The sequence below is a fragment of the Corella eumyota genome, chromosome 4 (genome assembly GCF_963082875.1).
Source record: "Corella eumyota chromosome 4, kaCorEumy4.1, whole genome shotgun sequence".
NCBI lineage: Eukaryota > Metazoa > Chordata > Ascidiacea > Phlebobranchia > Corellidae > Corella > Corella eumyota.
The window spans coordinates 10,103,412-10,123,923 of NC_137493.1; the positions used below are offsets into that span (position 1 = coordinate 10,103,412).

Sequence of the window (20,512 nt, forward strand, 5' to 3'; positions counted from 1 at the left end):
CAGTTTGGAAAACATTCAAGCTTAATAATAAAAAATGTGTGCATGTTTCACAACAGATTGTTGATTGTTAAGGTTATTTATTTAACATAGGTACAAAAATAAGACAAAATCACTACTTCTATGCTCAACTATTAGTTAATCTTGGTGTAGTGTTGTTACAATTATTTTTGCAAATATTTTTTGATTATTTTCTATAACTTCGATTCTAAAAGATCAACTTAATGGTCTAAATCTAAAGTAACATTTGTTACCCCACCCTAGTCTTGGGTTGCCTCTGGCAGTTCTGGATATTATTAAATATCTGCTGATAATTAACTTGCTAATTGGTTTTGGGTTCGGCAGAAGTTAATACTGTTTGTAAGTAAATTTAATTCTACATGCAGTACCCATCTTTTCTAGTAATTTGAATTTATTTATAACTATTAAAAATGAGTTTGATTTTATAGGCTATGAGTGTAAAAATATTCTGGTTTAATATGTTTATTAGTTTAATGGATAAAAATGGCTGAACATTCTGGATATATTTCGACAGCTGGACGAAGAATGACAGCTCCGTCGAACTCACGCTCTCGTGGACCAATCACACCCATTGAAAGTGACCAATCAGACGAGTTTTTTAAAATACAACAAAAAGCACAAGCAGCTTCAAAATTTTATAGCACTGTTGGTTTATCAAATGGAGATCTTCCAAGAAACAGTAGTTCCCGATCGAATGTAAATCGACGATCTGTAGGAAGTCCTGATCTACCCCAAGGGTATTTAAACTCTAAAAAAACAACTACCACTCCATTGACAACCCCACTTGTAACATCACCAAGTAAATATGGGATGTGGATTAAACCTAGAAATAAATCTGAGGACTCTACTCTAAGCCTTACACTTAAGTCTAGCAAAGCATTAGCTCAAAATCAGTCTGTAAATTCTTTAAAGTCTAGATCAAAGTCATCTTCGTCAAATGATACTTTTGTTTCCATGGATGGTGTTTCACCAACTTCGGAAAATTTTGGTCACATTGAATTTAATGTATCTACAAGACCTGATGAATTATACATAAGGTCAAACAATAGTTCTTGTTACACTTCCACCGCAGATCCACTGAAATATAAATCGGCATCTCTAAATCGCCCTAGTCATGGTAATTTTGAAATTCACAATGGTTCAATGCAACCAATTGGTAAAACCAACAAAACCGATGCTTATCAAACTAGTTCCATAACTCTGGGCCAAAAAGACCCCCTAGGAAAAAACAAACAGATTATTTATGCTACAACACTGCCTATACCCAAAAATATGCATTCTGTATCACCTCCCATTGATATTAATAACAAATCTTTTACTTCAGGGACTAAAAATTGTTCTTATGACAGCATTGCGAACTCTTCTGCTGATGATAAAAAAAAATCAATTAAAACAAGTCAATTGACAAAAAATGATAGTAAACATTCACATAATGATAGTTGGACTAATCTACCAGATGTAGCAACAGAAATTTTGTCAGCAAGTTATGATGGTGCCATTGACAACAAATCATTGCCAGAATCCCGTGCATATGGCAGTGTATCTTCTCTTAATAATGTTAATGATAAAGAAATAGAAGAAATCATTCAGGGATATCGACAAAACAGACATCATACGGATCAAGAAAGGACTGTTAATATAAAAAAGGTCCGATAATATTAGTAATAGTTGTCATAACTTTTTCAATATAGAATTTAAATATTGTTTTAAATAGTTGTGATTATTTAATTAGATTGGAAATGTTAATTTAAATTATGAACTCAGGTGAACAGTGATCAAAGCAGCCCGAGTATAAAAAATCATCGCCGGTTCAACAAAGATAAAATTCGATCTAAATCTGATGTTCCCGACCATAAAATCTTGCTTAACAAAATACCTGGGATATATAATGAAGATATGGAAGAAGTTGATGGATTTAAAAGGCCAGGTCTGTTAAAGATGTTTTTTTTGCCATGAAAGCATTAATATCAATTTCAAAGTATGTTATTTATTTGATAAAATAAAAAAAAAAATTCATTATTATATTGCTATGCAATAATTTTAGAATTTGATGATGATCGCAAAAGACGTCATCATTTTGCCCATCATGATTGGCAGAGTATGTTGTTTTCATTTAAGGATGTCTTACTTGCCATGGATGTTTTAAAGCGTAAAAACACGACAACGGGAGCAAGCAAAGCATCTGCGCTTGTGGGTTAGTTCTTATCTTTACTTGGTAGAACAACTTATTTCAAGTTATTTAGTTTTAAAAGGCTTATGTTTGTGATTTATTGAATAAAATGGTAAAAAAAGATTATTTTTTAATCATTTATAGACCATGTACGAGTTGTGCTTTGCTATACAGATACTAACATATTTTTACACAGCTGCTATAAGCACTGAGAGTCTTACAAGGGGTGGGTCCAGTTTGGATGGAAGTATAGAGGACTTGTCTTTCTTTGAAGATGAAGGTTTATCTTCAACTGGTTATAATGATTTGGTTCAACTCTGTCCTTATTTTCGCAATGAAATTGGTGGAGAAAGAGAACAAGTGGTTTGTATTTCGTCATCAGGAACCAACACATCGCACCACTCCACTGTATCTGTTCAAGTATGTTAGTTTTTCTGTTTGATCATTCTATTGAGTTTAAAAACTCTTTTTGTTAATTGTTTTAATTGAAGGCTAATTTCACAGTGTAAACATGAAAAACTTTTGTTAACACAGCATACTTTTAAGTTGCCTTTTTTTGATTTAGGATATTATTGACCTAATTTATGGCAAAATATTGGACCTGCTGATATTTTTTAGATTTAAAATAAAAACATATCACTTAAGAACTCCATGATCCAAAAGTAGTGAAAACCAAACCCTGGACCTAATATCAATATCTTTATCTACTGTGCCGCACTGCTGTTTATGTGTAATAACTTATTAGTTATTTAGTTAAAGTCAAGTTATTTTTATTGACTTTTTTTTAGTTGGGCAAGGATGGTGACATAATTCAAGCTCGAAATGTTATAACAAATCAGACTTATTTGTCAGTCTGTGAATGTTCAAACAACAAAAGTGCTTTACCGCCTGGATCTCCACCTAGTGGAAGCGTAACATTTGGAATCGAGCATGTGGATGATGGTGCTTTTTATTACAGAAACTATTTTTATGAAAAAGGTTACATTTTAATTTTTTTTTAAATGTGAGAATTTTAATTTGTTTGATAATTTAATTAGGTATAATTAAATTATGTTTTTTTTAAATAAAGGAGCAAAGGTATGTTTGATTGTATGAAATTAAAAACTAAAACAACAAATCATAATTTAAGGGGTCTATTACTTTATTTTAAAATTTTGTTGTTAGACCATCAAAATTACTGTGGAGTAGATGATAGATATGGACCTATAGTTTTAAGTTTAAGACGTGAAAAAGTTGAAGATGAAGGAGTTGGAGCTTACCAACACAGAGTTATTTTAAGGACAAGTGAGGTAAAATATTATATGTAAACAGGAATTAAACTTAATGAGATCCCACGGTTTCTGTTAACATAATTATGTTGAATTAAAAGCTTTAGAAATATCATAGCTTACTGAATAAATCCCACAATATGTTGTGTATTACTATCATAATATTATAAACACTAAAATCAACATTAGAACTCAGTTATAGATATTTTTTATTTGTACTAAACAAAAAAATTTTTAGAGATAAATTTAAAAAAATCTTTTTAAGATTTAGTTTATAGGCCTATATATCAAAAATTAAAACTGCATTTTTTATAATTATATATATACTATAAAGTTATAATGTATTTTGGATTGCCATTTTTATGTTTGTCATTGGAAATAAGATAATGTATTTATAAGTAAACTTATACATGGTTTCACTTAAAAGTTTTTTATTATAAAAAGCACAACCAACTAAAAAACCAACTTTGTCGAATGACAATTTGTTAAATAATAGTTTGGGAAACCATTGTTCAATAATTTGTTAAAAATGTAGCGAAAATGGTCGATAACTTTAAGGTAATATAATACTTGTCTTAAACAAACCTCAGCTAATACAAAAAAGTAAGACCTACATGGCAGTTCCAGTTCAAAACATAGTAACAACATTTCTTAAAATTTATAAAAAAAAATATTTCTTACTTTAATTGGTTTAAAAATGACTAACTTAAATTTACTAAAATACAATGTCGCAAAATATTAAGAATCTAATAATGATAGTAACAATGTGTACATTAACTGTGTTCGGCCTACCTTTGATTGGCATATTTTATTACACTTTTACCTTTTTTATATTTCCTTCACAGGTGGGCACAGTTAACCAAGAAAGTAACTTTTTTAAGTGGTAATTCGTTGCACAAACGTTAACTTTGTTGACCTTTTTTAGTTAAATTAAATTGACTGTAACGGAGGTTATCGATAACCGTTAACGTTAAATAAAATAAAACAAACAAAGAAACGACCCTTTTTTTAAAAAAAACAATATTTTTTAATTTAGTTGATATTTTAACTAAACGAACTTAAGTTTAAAAAACATTTTAAAACTGAAGTAATGCCAAAATAACAGAGGTCAGATAGTAGTTGCACACATTGTTTCAAAAATTGAAACGTTTAAATTTGATAAACAGCAAAATTAAACAAATTTATCTCTATAATATCACGATTCACTTGTAAAAATATTAAATTAACAGACTTTATTTAACGGAAGCACATCTTAATGAAAGTTAACAGGTCCGTTAACAATTTTTAAAGTTAACTTAAATCCTATAAACAGCAAAATTAAACAAATATATCTCTATAATATCACGATTCACTTGTAAAAATATTAAATTAACAGACTTTATTTAACGGAAGCACAATTTAATGAAAGTTAACAGGTCCGTTAACAATTTTTAAAGTTAACTGAAAAGTTAAATTTTAACGAAAAATTTAACTTCGTTATTTAATGATTAACGCATTAAAGGTTTAATGCCAACCTTTGATTCCGTTTAACTTAATTTAAAAACTTTTTTGCCATCTATTGTGTTGTAGTTATGTACGTTGCGTGGGTTAGTACTGGATGATGCAATTCAAATGGGAACAAAACATGGGTCAAAAAATCAAGTGTCTTCTAAGGAAGTTATTGAGTATATTTGTCCGGAAATTAATCTTGGTTGTTTCAAAGTGGCGCCAAACACACCAAAGTTTCAAGAACAGTTAATGAAAGTTGACGAACAAAATGTAAAAATTGTTTTAATCAATGTTTGCTTTTATTTAAATAATAATTTTTTTAAACAAGCAATTTTTAAAGATGAATATTATGTTTTTTATTGATGTAAAATAGTTCACGAATACAGGAAATTTTTTATATTTTTTTTGTTAACTGTTATAAACTAGCAGAATGTTTTATAATTTCTAGCTTTTAGTAAAATTACATTCTCAGCATTTTAATGTTTAGCATTCTTTTATCAACAGGTATACCCAATATAAAATTGTGTTTTATTTATGTTATTTTGTTATTAGGTTTTTAAAAAATACAAAATTGGGGTACTATATTGCAAAGCAGATCAAATAACTGAAGAGGATATGTATAATAATGAAGTTGGCAGTCCTGCCTTTTCTGAGTTTCTTGAAATATTAGGAAAAAAAGTTAAACTGTTAAATTTTCCTGATTTTCGAGGTGGACTAGATGTCAAAAGTTAGTAGCCTAAAAAAAAAATTTCATCAACTTATGTTTAAATTTAACTATTTAATTGTTTATCTTGGCAATATTTTTTTACACAAACTAAAGTGTTATAAATAAGATTCAATACTATTTTTTTTAAAGTCCAATTGTTTTTAGCTGATTCAACCGGAACTGAATCATATTTTACAACATTTAAGGATTATAAGATTATGTTTCATGTTTCTACTATGCTTCCTTTTACACCCAACAACCGACAACAGGTAAATAGACCTTAAAAATAACTATTGCATAAAACAGCATAATGGTATATTTTATAAAATTATTTTTAATTGTTTGTTACTTTTCCATTAAAAAAACTTTTTTAAAAATGATTTGTGTTTTTTTACCTGTTTTTTTCAAATTGGTAACATTAATATTGAAATTAAATGTTGGCAGTAAACGCATCTTGGGTAAAAAAAATTTATAGATGTTAACGAACTAACTATTTGTTTTAAGTTATTACGAAAACGTCACATTGGTAATGATATAGCAACAGTTGTGTTTCAAGAACCTGGTTCAAAACCCTTTACTCCAAAACATATTCGCTCTCATTTTCAACATGTTTTTATTGTTGTTAGAGTTGTGAATGACAAAGAGACAAACAAAACTTATTATAGGTAGTTACTACAATTAATATAAAGAACTGTAATGGCTTAAAAATATAACAAGACATCTTTATTTAATTATGGTTATAACTGTAAAGTTATTTGTACAACACAACTGTATTATTTCTTTTAGTTTTTTTAGCTTTAAACCTATTAGAAAAACTATTTCAGAGTTTCGGTTGCCAGAGAGAGAAATATTCCCAAATTTGGCCCAGCTATTCCTGAAAATTCAATGTTTCCAAAATCGTCAATATTTAGGGAATTTCTGCTAACCAAAATAATTAATGGAGAAAATGTTGCTCATGCTGCTGGAAAATTTAAAGTTAGATTTTAAGTTGTAAATCAAAATAATTGAAAATTAAGCCAGAGTTTGTTGTTTATTTTAAAAAGGACTTTGAATAAAAATAAGTTTTTATTTATTTTAAAAAAATGCAGTGGCTGTGTTTAGAGTTTATGTAACATATTTTTATTATTATTCTGTAAGAAAATGTGTCATTTTATTGCATACAATTTTTTTAACATACTGTAGTAAATATTTTGGATTTTATTGTTATTTTAAATGCGTTTACCAAAAACTAGCTGTTTATCGCTGGGTTTAATTTTAACTGTTTTTTTTAGTAAGGTGCTATTGACACACCCCAACAAGCCAGGGTATGGGGAACATTTTAAACCCATGTTAAGACTACTAAGAGTTATTTTTCTGCACTCCGAATACTAATTATGAAAAAAATAATAACTTTTTGATTTAACTTGTTCTGTTTACAGTCCATGGCTATGAACACCAGGCAGGAATATTTACGTGACATCGCAAAGAACCAGGTCACCCAAGTTGGTTTGGAAGGAAATCCGAAGTTTGGCCGATTTTCCATTTCTGCAGCTTCCAGAAGAATCCGCGAAAACAAGGAAAAGCAAAAAGCAAAACCTACAATATTTAATCATGGAGCTTTAACCTGGCAGGTTTCTGTTGATGATTACAGGTAAAATTAAAGTTTTTATTTAGTTGTTTAATTTTTCTGCAGACTTTTTGTTAACTGGTATTATAAAGTTTTAAAAAATAATTATAGTAAAAGCGATAATTACTTACTGTACAATTAAGAAGTTACAAAATCTCTAAACACCGACAAATGATTTAATTATGTTAACTTATATTTTTAGCTCAAGTGGGTTGGTGCAATGTATAATGGGTATTAGTCACTGTGTTTTGACTCTAGTTGATATTGGCTTGCGGCAGCTTATATTTAGTATACCATGTCAAGCTGTGATAGGCTGGACGGTTCCTATTTCATTAGGGTCATGCAGAGATTTGCATATTTATTATGGAAGGGGTGAAAGACTAACAATTCACTCTGAAGAAATTGACACAAGAGAAGAAATTGTGTTAAGGTAAGTTTTTATTGAGCTAAAAAAGTTACATTTTGTCTTGTGTATAATATTATATAGTTTCCTATTTTGCCATTTGTTCGTAATTCCATTGCAAAGAAAAATAAATATTAGTTGTGTTTGCATAAATTTAATTGTATAGCTGATTTTAATATTTATGCAATCTAAATTGATAATTATTTACTTTTTGTTAAAAGACTTGAAAAGTTCACAAAAGGGTGTGAAACTATTTACCGCCAGCTTCGCCGAAATCCAAAAGGTGAACTGGGTTTTCATGTTAATTATGAAGGTATTGTTATGGAAGTGGAAGTTAATGGATATGCAGCATTAGATGGCCTTAAACAAAGCAGTCGGTTGGTTGAGGTAATATTGATAACATCAAAATATTAATTAACAAGCAAACTTTTTATTTTTAAACTGCTTATTGTTTTAAAATAGTTTAGATACATTCTGTTATGATAAAAAAATTGGTTTTTAGATATGCAAGGTTGCCGTGGCAACAATGTCCCATGAAGAAATTATTGACCTTTTAAGAACATCTGAACGTGTTAAGGTTGTGTTAATACCACCTAATGAGGACATGACACCAAGAAAGTAATTAAAACAACATAAATAAGAATTAATTTGTAAAATAAATTTTGTATATTTGTCAATAGGAGGGTTGCTTTTTATGCTGTAGCGCCCTTGAGTAAGGAGCTATAAACGGTATAAGCTTCTGCTGAGCAAATACTTAATCAGCACCTTAATTATCAGGAAATTTTAATCGATAATATCCCAAACTGCCAAAGTAAACTTAGAACTGGATCGGGGTTATTGATATTTTGTTTAGGTCATGATGTTGACCTTTCCACATCGAGAATAAACAAATATTTGAAAAAAATTCCAAGTTTTGAATGTGACATGATACGTAACATTTCGTATAATTTATTTTTTAAATATAAATTTTTTTTTTGTTTGATACTTCTTGCTTAAAAGGTGCAGCATGGAATTGTACCACTTGTATCCAGTATTGGAAGTAAAAAAAGTAAAACCTTGTTTTATTGAACATGAAAGAAGCCAAAGTGAGCCTGTTAAAGTTAACCTTGTTGAAAGGTAAGAAAACCTTGATCCAAATGTTACTTGTTTGTGTACATATATTGATATTTTTTAAATCTTTTTATTGATCAATGTGTTTTAGTTTGATTTTTGTTAAAAGAATCTTACATTAATAATTAAATGTAAATGCTTAAGATCTTTTTCATTTAGACCCGCCCTATTTTCCACACAAAGTAATTTGGAAACAATTTCTAAAAAAAACATAAATCCAATCTATCACACAGGTTAATACTTAATAAAATTTAAACATTTTTTTTTGTTTTTATCCGAGTTTTTCTGTAGTTAATTTACTTTAAATCTATTAAAAAAATGTTAAAATAATTTTTTTGTTAATTTTAGGGAGTTTAGATAAAAAGAGACACAAAACTAACAATCTTGCTAACCAATTGTCATATCATGTAAGTATTTAATTGTTTTGTTATAACATTACTCCAAGTTTAAGTTAAGTCAATTTATATTTCTGCCAAAACTTTTTTTACGAAAATAATTTTTTAGCGAAATAGTTCAAATCAATCAACTTCAAAGTCAACAGTCTCAAGTAGTTTTAGTAGTCCAGGTAATTTCGATGATAACCAATCTAAAGCAACAGTAAATATATTGGACCAAAGATTATCAAGTGACAATGGGCTAAATAGCAATAATAATTCATCAAACACTTCAAGTAGAACTTTTGCTAATTCACCAGCTGTTCAAAGGTACCTAAAATGTAACCTTCTTAAATACTTTATTTTATTTTTAATTTATTAAAAAATATTCCCAAAAACCATTTTTTGTTAGTGTTTCACAAGGACGAAACCAACGAAGTCTTTTGGTGGGTGATATGTGGACCACCCCTGTATCTGGTCCTCTGTTGCAGCAAAATCAAAACAATAACAATTCCTTAAGACAATATAAAGTTCGACGAAGTGTTAAAGAAGTGGATTTTAACCCAAAAACAGTTCCTAGTAATTTCTTGATTTTTTTTTATTTTAAGAGTTTGCAATTGTTTTACATCAATTTATTGAAACAAAAATAATTTAAGCTTTTGTAAATTTAAATATTTAAATCCTAAAATTACTAAATATGTAACAATTAAAAGCTTAGTTTTAATTAGTTATAAATGTTTTTGGACAACTTTATTCCTATTTCATTTATGCACTTTCTTAATCAATCGAGTATTTATTTTAGACACTGAAACTCATGGAAAATTAGAAAATATTCATTCGATTACTTCCTCTACGCTATGCGAACCACCGAGGTAAAAAAAATTTGGATCTTTTGTTATATATATATTGCTTGAAAAAAAATAGGAAGTACAAAAGAGAATTAGCGAGGACCGTAAAGTACGAGAGAGAATTAGCAAGAACTGTGAAGTACTAGAGTTCGTTCAAGATGTTTTATATAAGTAAAATGGCGTATGGGAGCATATGGACCGTAAATTAAGTGAAATAAATGTACAAGAGAGAATTAGCCAGGACTGTAAATTACAAGTAATCTAAAAATAACAATATTTTATTTATTTTATGCAGCTAAAAATTGCGTTGAAATAAAATTTATTTGATCTATAAAAAACGTTTAAAAAATTTATTTGATCTATAAAAAACGTTTAATTGCTATAACTTTAATTTTAATTTAAGAGCAAAGCCACGTTTACGGTTTCAACCAAATACATATGGTTCCACTGTCGATGCTTCTATTCAGTGGCACCCTGCTTCATTTCTCCCCAACAAGCAAAACTTTAGCAAAACTTCCAAGAGCAAACACCGGGGTGATATGGGAACACGAATAAAAAAGACCAATTATATGTCACCAATAGCAACCCCTACGTCATCAGATGTTCAGAATTCTTTAATTAGGTTGCTTACTAACGATAGTCGTCAAACAAAGGTGGGATTATGTTTTTATGCAATATAATTTTAGTCTATTTACCTTTCTGAATATTTTTTAAAATTTTAGCAACCCGTAGCGAAAAAACGATCAACTCGCTTAAATAGATCACCAAATCGATCAGCAAGCCAACAAAAGTCTTCAAAATTGCGGCCCTCGCCAATCCATGTTAACCGAGTCAGATCACCTTTAAGTCATCCTATTTATCGAACTATGTCTGATGAAAGTCTGTGTGGAGCTAAATCGAATGATGTTATATTAGCTAGACAAAGTAGTGCTAACAAGTTAGATCATAATTTTTATGACGGTAATTTAGTTTAAATTCACCAAATCATTCTAAAACGTTGCAAAAATGATTAAAAAAAGGAAACATTTGTTTTTTTTAGCTCCTTCGCCTATACACCATTCCTACTGTACATCACCTAATGCAATCCCTCTTCCCGTGGAAGATTCCTCTTGGGATCGGATTCTAGATGCTGCCAATGCCGCCGAATCTTTTGAAGCAACCGCAATTAAATCGTTATCGATAGGAAACATTAATGAGATTGATGAGTTAAATTCTTATGAACATAGTAATGGACTGGGAAGAACTCCAAACATAACGATGGTAAAGTTTAAAACTAAATCGACGGTGATTTTTTTAGGATTTTAGTATTTTCAAGTAGGATTTGGAAATAATTAGCAAAGCATGGTTTATAAATTTTTCAGTTATTAATTTTTTTTAAGAAACAGCTGTACGATCAAGAGTCACCTATTGATAATGATTATGTTTCAAACCACCTATTACGCAAACAGGACCCTCCTCCTCTTGTTACATCACAAAAATCTCAATCATCGAGCAGTCGCCACAACGAATCGGAACAGAGATTGGAAAGGATAGAACGTGAACTCACTCTGTTACAAGAAAAATTACAGAAGGTTAATAAACGAATAAGTGTTTGACATTCAATCTCGGCTTTTGTATCAGTAAAAATAAAGAAAATTAATAAAATACCGGTTAAGAAATACAACGTTTATGACTTTGTTTGAGAAAAATGTAAAAATTTTTTTTTTTTGGTTTATGAATTAATTTATGTTAACGCAGGAGCGAGAATCCAAAAAATATTTGCAAGAAGAAGTTTTGACGTTAAGAAAAGATAACACGCGTCTACAACATCATATGAAAACCCACGATGCATTTCCAAACCATTAAAATGGCTAAAGAAGTTCAAAAAACATTTTGTTGTGGCGTCGTTAATTTTCACATTACCATGAAGTAGGATAATTTTTTTAAACTTTTTTGTTTTTTATTGCAGACATTTTTTCACGTTCCCAGCATAAATTTTTACGTTTTTTTTTATTATTGTCGTCGTTTTTTTTCCTTGCACAGTATTAATAAAATAGTGTGTATTTTTAATTTTCTTCATATTAAAAAAGGGTAACAACAAAAGTAAAAGCGTTTTGTAAGTTTTTTCGAAATTTAAATATAACATCTTCTACTGTTCTCTTCTATAAATTATTGTTTTTTTTTAATTTTAACGTGACTCGGGAAAAATTTCTACAGTAGTATCGTATTTTTCTTTTTATATGTCACAATCAATGTAAACTTTCCGGGTGACCTTTCCTGTTTTATGTTCTTTTATTATTTACAAATGACGCATATATATATATATATATTTCAACCAATGAAGTGTTTTTGAATTCATCATTTTTATATCCAACCATTTTTCTTTATTTTTTGTTATGATAATAAGTATTAAAATACACTTGTTATATACTGGAGTTTTTAAGGCTGCAAACTTGCCAACAAAAGAAATTAACATTTTTTATGAGATTTTTGTCGTTGCTAACTGTCAGAAAAAACTTAAAAAATTAAATTTTTGTATTATTTGGAAATTAATTTTGATTTCAACTAAAAAATTAAATTTTAATTTGCCATGTTGCGCAAATTTTTTCCTTTAAATAAATTTCCCTTTATGAAAAAAAAACTAAAACGGTTAGTATCTTGTTATTACAAGGTTATGTTAAACCTATTTATAATGGAGCTTAGTGGATATTTTTTTGTTTGTCTAATTTAAGGCCATTCGAAAATCAATAATGCACTGGTAAATTATTACCGAAAGATGTTAGTTGCAATAATTTTACGACTATTTAAAATTAGCTCGTAGCAATTTTAACCCTTATTTTATTTATATAATATGACTTAAAAAGCTGTTTAAAAAACTTTATTTCGTTTACGACTGAATTAAAAAAATTTCTTCTTCTGTTGAATATTTTTGTAAATTTATTTTAGCATTTTTAACTGCGAAAAGGTAGAATTTTACAAAGATTATCCAAAAATGTTTTTGCTTTTTAATGTTCTAACAGTCGGTAAACAATAACTTCAAAAATAGATATAGTAAAATTGTTTATTATTCTGTCGGTATTTTCTTGTGAGAATTATTATTGTCTATTGCTTAAAATGGACTATGTCTTTGTTGAGGCGTCACAACACGATGCGGCACTTTTTGTGTATTGTTGTTATTTTGCTTGGTGGTAACCGCAAATGGAAATGTAATATTTATTGGTTGAATTGTTTTTACTCTTCGCAAGACTGTTCTTTTTGATGTTGGTCGGAACGTAACAGCCGTTGTTGTTTTATTTAATAAATTTATTGTTTGTTGCATTGTAGCTTCATATTGTGTTCCAGAAGTGGTGGTACGGGGTGATTCTGTGATATCTTTATATTGAGGATGCTGGTAAGTACGAATTCCCTTGTCGCCTCCATTTCCCTTGTCAATCCATGACACCCGTTTAAGCGGTGCTTCTTTTTTACCTCTATTCCAAAAGTAGGAAAAGTTATGTCATTTTGTACAACTAAATTGAAAATTTACATAACAAAAATGTACTTCTTATATAGATGAAAAAGCACGATTTTACAACCTAAGCATGGGGTAACAATTGTTACCCCAATGAAGTATTAGTTTTCTTTTGACAGTTATGAATATCAGTTAGCATATTGCTCGATTAGTTTTCAACGTGACAGGCGCTTGGACCTGACCTTTATGAGAACGCCACAAGCCATTTTAATAGTAGTTAATATTGATAACACAAAATATATAAATTTCTACATGCCTTTATAATATCATATTTACTATATTTACCTTTCCATTGTTTTGTTAAATGCATCAATGCGTAAGTTTGATTTAGCTGAATTTGAGCGCATCTCTTTCACGTCCTTATTTTTTAACTCGTGCTGTGCGTTTGGTGTTTGGCATCTATAGTTATAGTTATCATATCTGCCAAAACTAACCATTCTTGGTTCTGCAGTAAATGGCCTAACTCTGACACTGTTTGATTTTCTTGATGGCGTTAAAGAAGTGAAGCAAAAATTTGATCCCGATTTTAGAAATTGAAGATGCCGAAAAACCTTTAACTTTTCGTTTTCGATGACCTGCATGGACAAGAACTTTGCTAGTTTTTGGTTTTACTTTTGTGTCTTAAACAATAAAACAGTTTATATTAACAATAAATTAGTTGAAAAATTTACCCTCAGTTTTCTTTGTATATCTAGTTCCAATACCTCTATCTCATTTTGGTACTTTCTTGACTGCATATTTATTTTGTGTGGTCTAAAACAAAGAGTGAGGGGACCTCCGCAGCGAGACAGACTGAATATGGGTTCTAATTACATCCTTGTTATAGTTCTTCTTTATAAATAATTTCGATAAACTTTTGATTAAAAGTATTTAAAGATTTTGTTTAAATTTTAGTTTACAAAATAGAAAAAACAATGGCTTTGTTTTGTTGTCGCTATTTCGTAGCGACAATCAATCGGAGATGCGTGATACACAGTATGCTAGAAAACTACATAGAAGTCGCATGAAATAAAAAACATTTACCAAATTAAATTACCCTGCAGATTTCTTTTACCTGAAGTTAAATCTAAAAATACTACAATAAAACACTTTTTAAAAAAACTATTAGTACAGTTTATTATTAATACTATCTAATGAATATTTTCCCCCTTTTGAAATCTTTTAAAATTCCGCATAATTTTAAAAGCAACTATAACAGCTATCTGCGAATGTTAATTTGTTGCAAATGCTACATAACAACTAAATTGTGCTATTATTTAAAACAGTATTACATGCGATATCTTCTAATCTTACGTTTTAACTATCTAACTGAGTTTATTTTGGAAACAGAAAACAGAGTGAAAGTCTATTCTGTTGGGTCGACAAATAATTTCCTTTTAATTTTATTATATCTGTAAAATACTATGACTTATTCCATTCCTAATGTTTCAGTTTAAATTTTATATTGGTTGTTAAACATTAAGAAACAGTATGAGTTATCTTAAACTAGTAGTTTTAAACAAAATTTATGTCGAAAACGATAATTTCTTTTTTGTCAGCGATATTGTTAACAAAGTATAGAATGTAATCCCTCTACAGTATGGTGTCATTATTTTTTTTTGATACATTTATATATCGCTAATGTGGAAAAGCTATGATGCAGCCAATTAATATAAAAACGACGTTATGTCTTGTATGTCAATAATAAAACAAAGTTCTTTGTAGCTTATCCTTATTAAGTTACATTTTGTTTTGGCTTATAAATATTATCTGGTTTGTCAAGCATCTTTTTTGCAAAAATAGCAACCAAAAACTTAGAAAAGGCTAAATAACTGAATTTTTCTATGTTTTTAAGCATAAGCATTCGAAGATGACATAACAAGTCATATGACGCGTGAGCGTCAAAATTTTCACTTTATGTGATTTTATAAACTTTAAACACCGATACATTTAATGTTACTAGTTTATAGAAATTTTATAGATATTCTTGTGCAAGTCGAAAGACTTAAAAATATAAATCCTTTGGTAAATATAATTAAAATATAAATCCTTTGGTTTAATAAGTTTTATCACTCCAAAATCTATGCTATTCTTCTTTGAGCCTGGGCTTTTCGTAAACCTTAGCCAAAAATTTGTGTTCGTCACTTTATCAAAAGCTTCGGCAATTAAAATCAAAAAACTATTAGCATCCTTTCGTAAAAAGCTCTATTAATAAACTTTTTTTATTAATCCGTAATACATTAAATATGGGCTGATACATAACATCTTGTTGATAAATTTCCTTTTAACGAAATTTTGTGTTGTCAAATGTTTTTAAGCATCATCAGTGACTTTATAGTAATAAAAGGTAAGGCTACCTTAATCGATATATAATCCAGTTTAAACTAATACAATTTTCTGACTAAATTCATGTTTAGTCACTATTTAACAAAATCGTTCGTTGTAACGATGTTTCGTGTTATTTTTAAAACTTATATTTTATCTTCAATGTTTAACGTAAGACTATACAACAATTCAATAAATTTTACAAACAATCGAAGTTACTTAATATTCTTTAAACAATATAGACACCATCAACGAGATTGGCTACAATTTAAATAGTAAATTTAGTTTAATACAATTAAAATGTGTTCAAGAAATAAATAGGGTAATTTCGTAAATTTTAGATATCTAATTAATACAATTAGTAAAATAAATTATTCGATAACCTCCCGGCCGTAGTTAAAACGAAAATTTTGTTCATTCATTCATTCAATTTTATTTTCTTGTATACTTAAACTTAAGTTTATCAGGAGAACATAGGCTTTTATCTGCAACCCATAGAAGTTAAAAAAGGGTATTGCGGTAACGTTTCAAAATCAAAAAAATAAATAATTTGTTTAGATTGACTGCTAGCATTTTTAGTTATTTGTTCAGTTTTATACAAACAGGTTATTTTTTTTAATAGATACTTTAATGTCCAAAATAATAAATCTTGGTTTAAATGAAGTAAAATTAATAATTAACTAAAATAAACGCTAGTTGTCAGGATGTCTTTCCATAATCATTGCATGTCCCTACACAAAAATAATTTTTTTTTTGTAAAAGTTACATAATTTGGGTGGCATAAAGAATTATTTTATTTTGATAAAACATTTTTTCTAATTAGGTTTTTAAAACAAAAAAATAAACTAATACTCACAATTCCACCAGCAGCACAAGCAGCTAACAGTGCAAAATGTCCATCTTCTGCCTTTAATCTATTTGCACTTGTTGAAACTAACCGACATCCAGTTGCTCCAAATGGATGACCAATCGACAAAGAACCTCCCCACAAATTAAGTTTTTCCATTGGTGGGGCACCAACCTAGAATGTTAAGTTTATAACTATCTAAAAAGCCATAAGTTAAATTCCCACTGCTGTGCAGTGGGAAGCTTTAAAAGATGCAAATATTTGCTGAGTCCAAAATCAAAAGATTAATTAAATGGAAAAATGCTTAGTGGTATTAAAAACTGCCAAAAGCAACTCAAGACCAAGTCGGTGTAGCAATTGTTACTCTATATTTTATATTGTGAAGTCGGCCTTACCATATTGGGAATAAAAATGGACAATAAAACATTATATATTCTATGCTCAAACTATATTAAGTGAAACCAATTATTTATTCTGAAATATTTTTTTACCTTTTTTGGTCGATTCATGTAATTTGTAGCAAAGTAATCTGATTCCATTGCAGCCAAGTTTGAAAGAATTTGCCCCTTTTAATACATTTAAAAAGATAATTTACAATAGTATATACTCTCACACAAGTTAAAAAATCACATAATTAAAAATAAATCCTTACAGCAAATGCTTCATGAAGTTCAAAAATATCAATGTCTTCCATTTTTAATCCAGCTTTTTCAAGAACTGTTGGTATGGCATATGCAGGGCCCAATAATAACTGATCTTTAGGGTCTTGGGACACATAAGTGTAATTTCTATATAAACAACATGGTTAGAAACATACAATCAATTTTCAAGATTACTAAGTTATGCTTTGGTTGTTTTTAAATTCATGAGTTAAACAGTTATAAACCTTAGATAAGCTTTTGGTTTATATCCCAATGCCTTTGCTTTTTGTTCTTCCATTAGGATTACGGCACTTGCACCATCACTCTGTTAAAATATAAAATGTATTAAAGTGTTTGAATAAACTGTAACAAAAGAATATCTAATTTATGTCTAATTATTATTCATCGAACCGTCTATGTGGTGCAGTGGTTAGAACACTTGGTTTTGCAACATAAGGTCACTGGTTTAACTTTCACAGCCACTATGGCTTAGTGCCCTTGACTAAGACTTTATAAATGGTACAAACCTCTGCCAAGCTCAAAACCAATAAGCAGGTTAAGTACCTGGTAATGCCTTACAATATTTAAAACTGCTAAAGTCAACTAGAGACTAGGTTAAAATAAAAATAATGTTACCTTTTATTTTGATTGAGAATTCAGCTTTTCCTAATTAAGTATGAGATATCCAATAATATTTATAGCAAAAAATGCCTTTTAAAACATACCAAAAATGAAGAATTTGCAGCGGTGATAGTTCCATGTGGTTTTATAAAAGCAGCTTTCATTTTTGCCATCTTCTCTAATGGAGTTATTCTTATTCCATTGTCTTTTGTTACAGGTTCTGCAACACCTATATACAATACAATAATTTAACACACCTGACATTCTTAGCCTTACTGATAAAATGGATTAAAAAAATTTATGTAACATTATTTTTAAAACACTTTTAAACAATGCTATATGATAAATTTAATATTAATTTGAAAATTAAACCTGGCACTTTATATTCTAAAACATCTGATAAGTTTCCATTTTCTGTTGCGGCTTTTGCAAAGGTGTGTGAACGTAAAGCAAATTCGTCTTGAGCCTTTCTGGATATATTAAAAGCTGCACATAATCTATCTGCAGAGTGTCCCATCACTTCATCTGTTGAAAATTCAGCAATGGCTGGAAGCTAGTAAACAATGCAGCACAAATTTAAGATAAATAATAGCAGCAAGGTTTGGTGGTCAGAAACTTCATACACTAAATGAGGTCCTGAGTTCAATCCCCAGTGATCTAATGCTGTAGCAACATTGAGTAAGGCACTGTAAATAGTACGAACTTCAAGCTGCCACAAGCAACTCAAGACTGGGTCCAAGTAGCTGTTTTTACTCTATGTTTCCCACATCAAGAATGAAATTAGATACAAAAAAATGTATATCAAGTCTGTTATAAAGACCTTTAATTTTTTTTTTAAATCAGTTTTATTACCTCAGGAGTTAAATATTTAGGAAGAGAAGCTAAAATGGAACCAACATGACCCATCATTCCCATGGTGGACTTTGTCTAAAAACAAAATCAATCTACCTTTTACCATTGGATTAACTTTCTTAAAAATTAAAAAAAATAAAACTATTTTTTAAATCAAATTTAAATGTTTATACACCTAAACATTAAGGATATTACCTTGCTCATTTGAATTAATTTTTTTCTCATTATTCTAGGATACCTAATAGGAACATCCGACATAAAGTCAACTCCGCCGGCAATAACTACATCTGATTGTCCACTAGCAATCAGATTTAAACCTTCACAAAAATATTATTATTAAATCAAATAATTGTTTCATAAAAAAGTTTTCTTGCATCTTTCTGTGTTATTTACCTGTAGTCATAGCCTGATTGGAAGAAATACATGCTTGTGTAACTGTATGTGCTGGAGTTTTGTTAGAAATTCCAGCGCCCAATGCAGCTTCTCTTGCAATATTTGCAGTCTTTGCTTCCTTTAAAGAAATGTTTTTTTATTTTATTAATAAGATTTTTTAATCCTTGAAAACTTGACTATTAGGTAACATAAATCATATTGGTGCCATATTTTTAATGCTGACATTTATAAATCCAAGTTCTAAGGTATTATTGTGATTAACAAATATCTATTTGCTTATACCTGAATAACAGTTCCAACAATAACATAGTCAATGATATCCTTTGGCAACCGAGATTTTTCCAATAAACCTTTGAAAGCTTCTCTTTGTAAATCATGAGGCATCAAATTGGTATACCTAACAATAAAAAAAAATGACTTTCAAAACAGAATGATTATACCTAAAAAATAAAATGTTTAACTTGTAGTTAACAAACCAAAAGGTTAAAGGTCTGTTAATCTGTATTTTTTTGATAACAGTTAGAAATAAAAAAATTCAGCTTTTTTACAAAATAACAAGGCAGATACTTACTGAGTTCCAGACATTAAAAAAGGAGTTCTTACACCCTCGACTAAAACCACATTTCTACCACCAGTAGTCTTTAGGACGGGTTTGTTCTTTTTAGCAGCATTATTTTTGGCAGCAAGACTTAAATTTCTAAAAGATCCTGCAAAATAAAATGTATATATATATATATATTTACTTTTTGGAGTGTTTAAAAAAATAAACCTGTGTAAAAACATAATTTTTTATAATGCTGCTATAACATTACCCATACAAAACTTACTGCACCTAATCACAAGGGTATAATTAGAGAATACGTATAAGTCACAATGTGTAAAACCCATAAAACCAATAAGTTTTGGGCATTTTTTAATTTTATGACAGCAAGTTTTACAAAAAATCTTACCTTGGTTGATTGAATTTATTGTAAAAGGTAGCTTTGTTGATATTTTTAAAACTTGAGCCATTGTTAGCGATAAATTTAAAAAAAAACACCAAACCCTTAACTTGCTAATAAAAATTTGGAAGTTTTAAAGTGAAATACAAAAAGCAAATAGAATGTTTAAAATGAAATTATTATCAAAATATTTACAGAACCTGCAGTGTAACCTTACTAGAGTTTCTAATTTTAAAGTCAAAACTAGATTGGAACATCTAAAATGCATGTTTCGACACATAAGTAACTTTTAGGGCATCACACCAAGCATTATGGAACTGTTTTTCCCATTTACAGATTTAACTAAAATTATTAAATTACAAAGCCGTTAACCAGCTATGCTGTGCAACGATTTCTATGTAATGCCTTTTTTAGTTTTCTCCAAAGCACAAA

General features: G+C 29.1%; 3 protein-coding genes across 4 annotated transcripts; 1 reads left to right on the plus strand and 2 right to left on the minus strand.

Annotated features, from left to right (window-relative positions):
- The first annotated feature begins 451 nt into the window (after window positions 1-451).
- On the plus strand, window positions 452-12,583 carry LOC145749378 (uncharacterized). 2 transcript variants are annotated; one of them, XM_082565127.1, is made up of 26 exons: window positions 452-1,665; window positions 1,783-1,945; window positions 2,063-2,212; window positions 2,385-2,608; window positions 2,977-3,166; window positions 3,353-3,477; window positions 5,026-5,214; window positions 5,497-5,671; window positions 5,816-5,919; window positions 6,155-6,315; window positions 6,475-6,625; window positions 7,069-7,280; window positions 7,459-7,686; window positions 7,881-8,046; window positions 8,162-8,277; window positions 8,659-8,775; window positions 8,929-9,002; window positions 9,118-9,176; window positions 9,274-9,473; window positions 9,556-9,722; window positions 9,946-10,015; window positions 10,395-10,644; window positions 10,714-10,951; window positions 11,031-11,251; window positions 11,371-11,562; window positions 11,729-12,583. In XM_082565127.1, the coding sequence occupies exons 1-26, from the start codon at window positions 502-504 to the stop codon at window positions 11,834-11,836; spliced, it is 5,214 nt and encodes a 1,737-aa protein (XP_082421253.1). In that variant the 5' UTR covers window positions 452-501; the 3' UTR covers window positions 11,837-12,583. The 2 variants fall into 2 exon arrangements, with proteins under 2 accessions (XP_082421253.1, XP_082421254.1); XM_082565128.1 differs by having other exon boundaries at window positions 11,377-11,562; window positions 11,729-12,581.
- Window positions 12,584-12,920: 337 nt separating this feature from the next.
- LOC145751140 (uncharacterized) lies at window positions 12,921-14,247 on the minus strand. The gene is made up of 3 exons (XM_082567230.1): window positions 14,153-14,247; window positions 13,767-14,056; window positions 12,921-13,440 (listed from the first exon to the last, which is right to left on the minus strand). The coding sequence occupies exons 1-3, from the start codon at window positions 14,216-14,218 to the stop codon at window positions 13,080-13,082; spliced, it is 717 nt and encodes a 238-aa protein (XP_082423356.1). The 5' UTR covers window positions 14,219-14,247; the 3' UTR covers window positions 12,921-13,079.
- Window positions 14,248-15,903: 1,656 nt separating this feature from the next.
- On the minus strand, window positions 15,904-20,229 carry LOC145751425 (trifunctional enzyme subunit beta, mitochondrial-like). Its single transcript, XM_082567566.1, has 13 exons — window positions 20,090-20,229; window positions 19,711-19,846; window positions 19,422-19,536; window positions 19,140-19,257; window positions 18,942-19,063; window positions 18,747-18,821; window positions 18,267-18,447; window positions 17,999-18,123; window positions 17,519-17,598; window positions 17,285-17,420; window positions 17,124-17,198; window positions 16,642-16,806; window positions 15,904-16,516 (listed from the first exon to the last, which is right to left on the minus strand). Exons 1-13 carry the CDS (start codon window positions 20,148-20,150, stop codon window positions 16,478-16,480), a joined length of 1,428 nt encoding a protein of 475 aa, XP_082423692.1. The 5' UTR covers window positions 20,151-20,229; the 3' UTR covers window positions 15,904-16,477.
- Window positions 20,230-20,512: the final 283 nt, after the last annotated feature.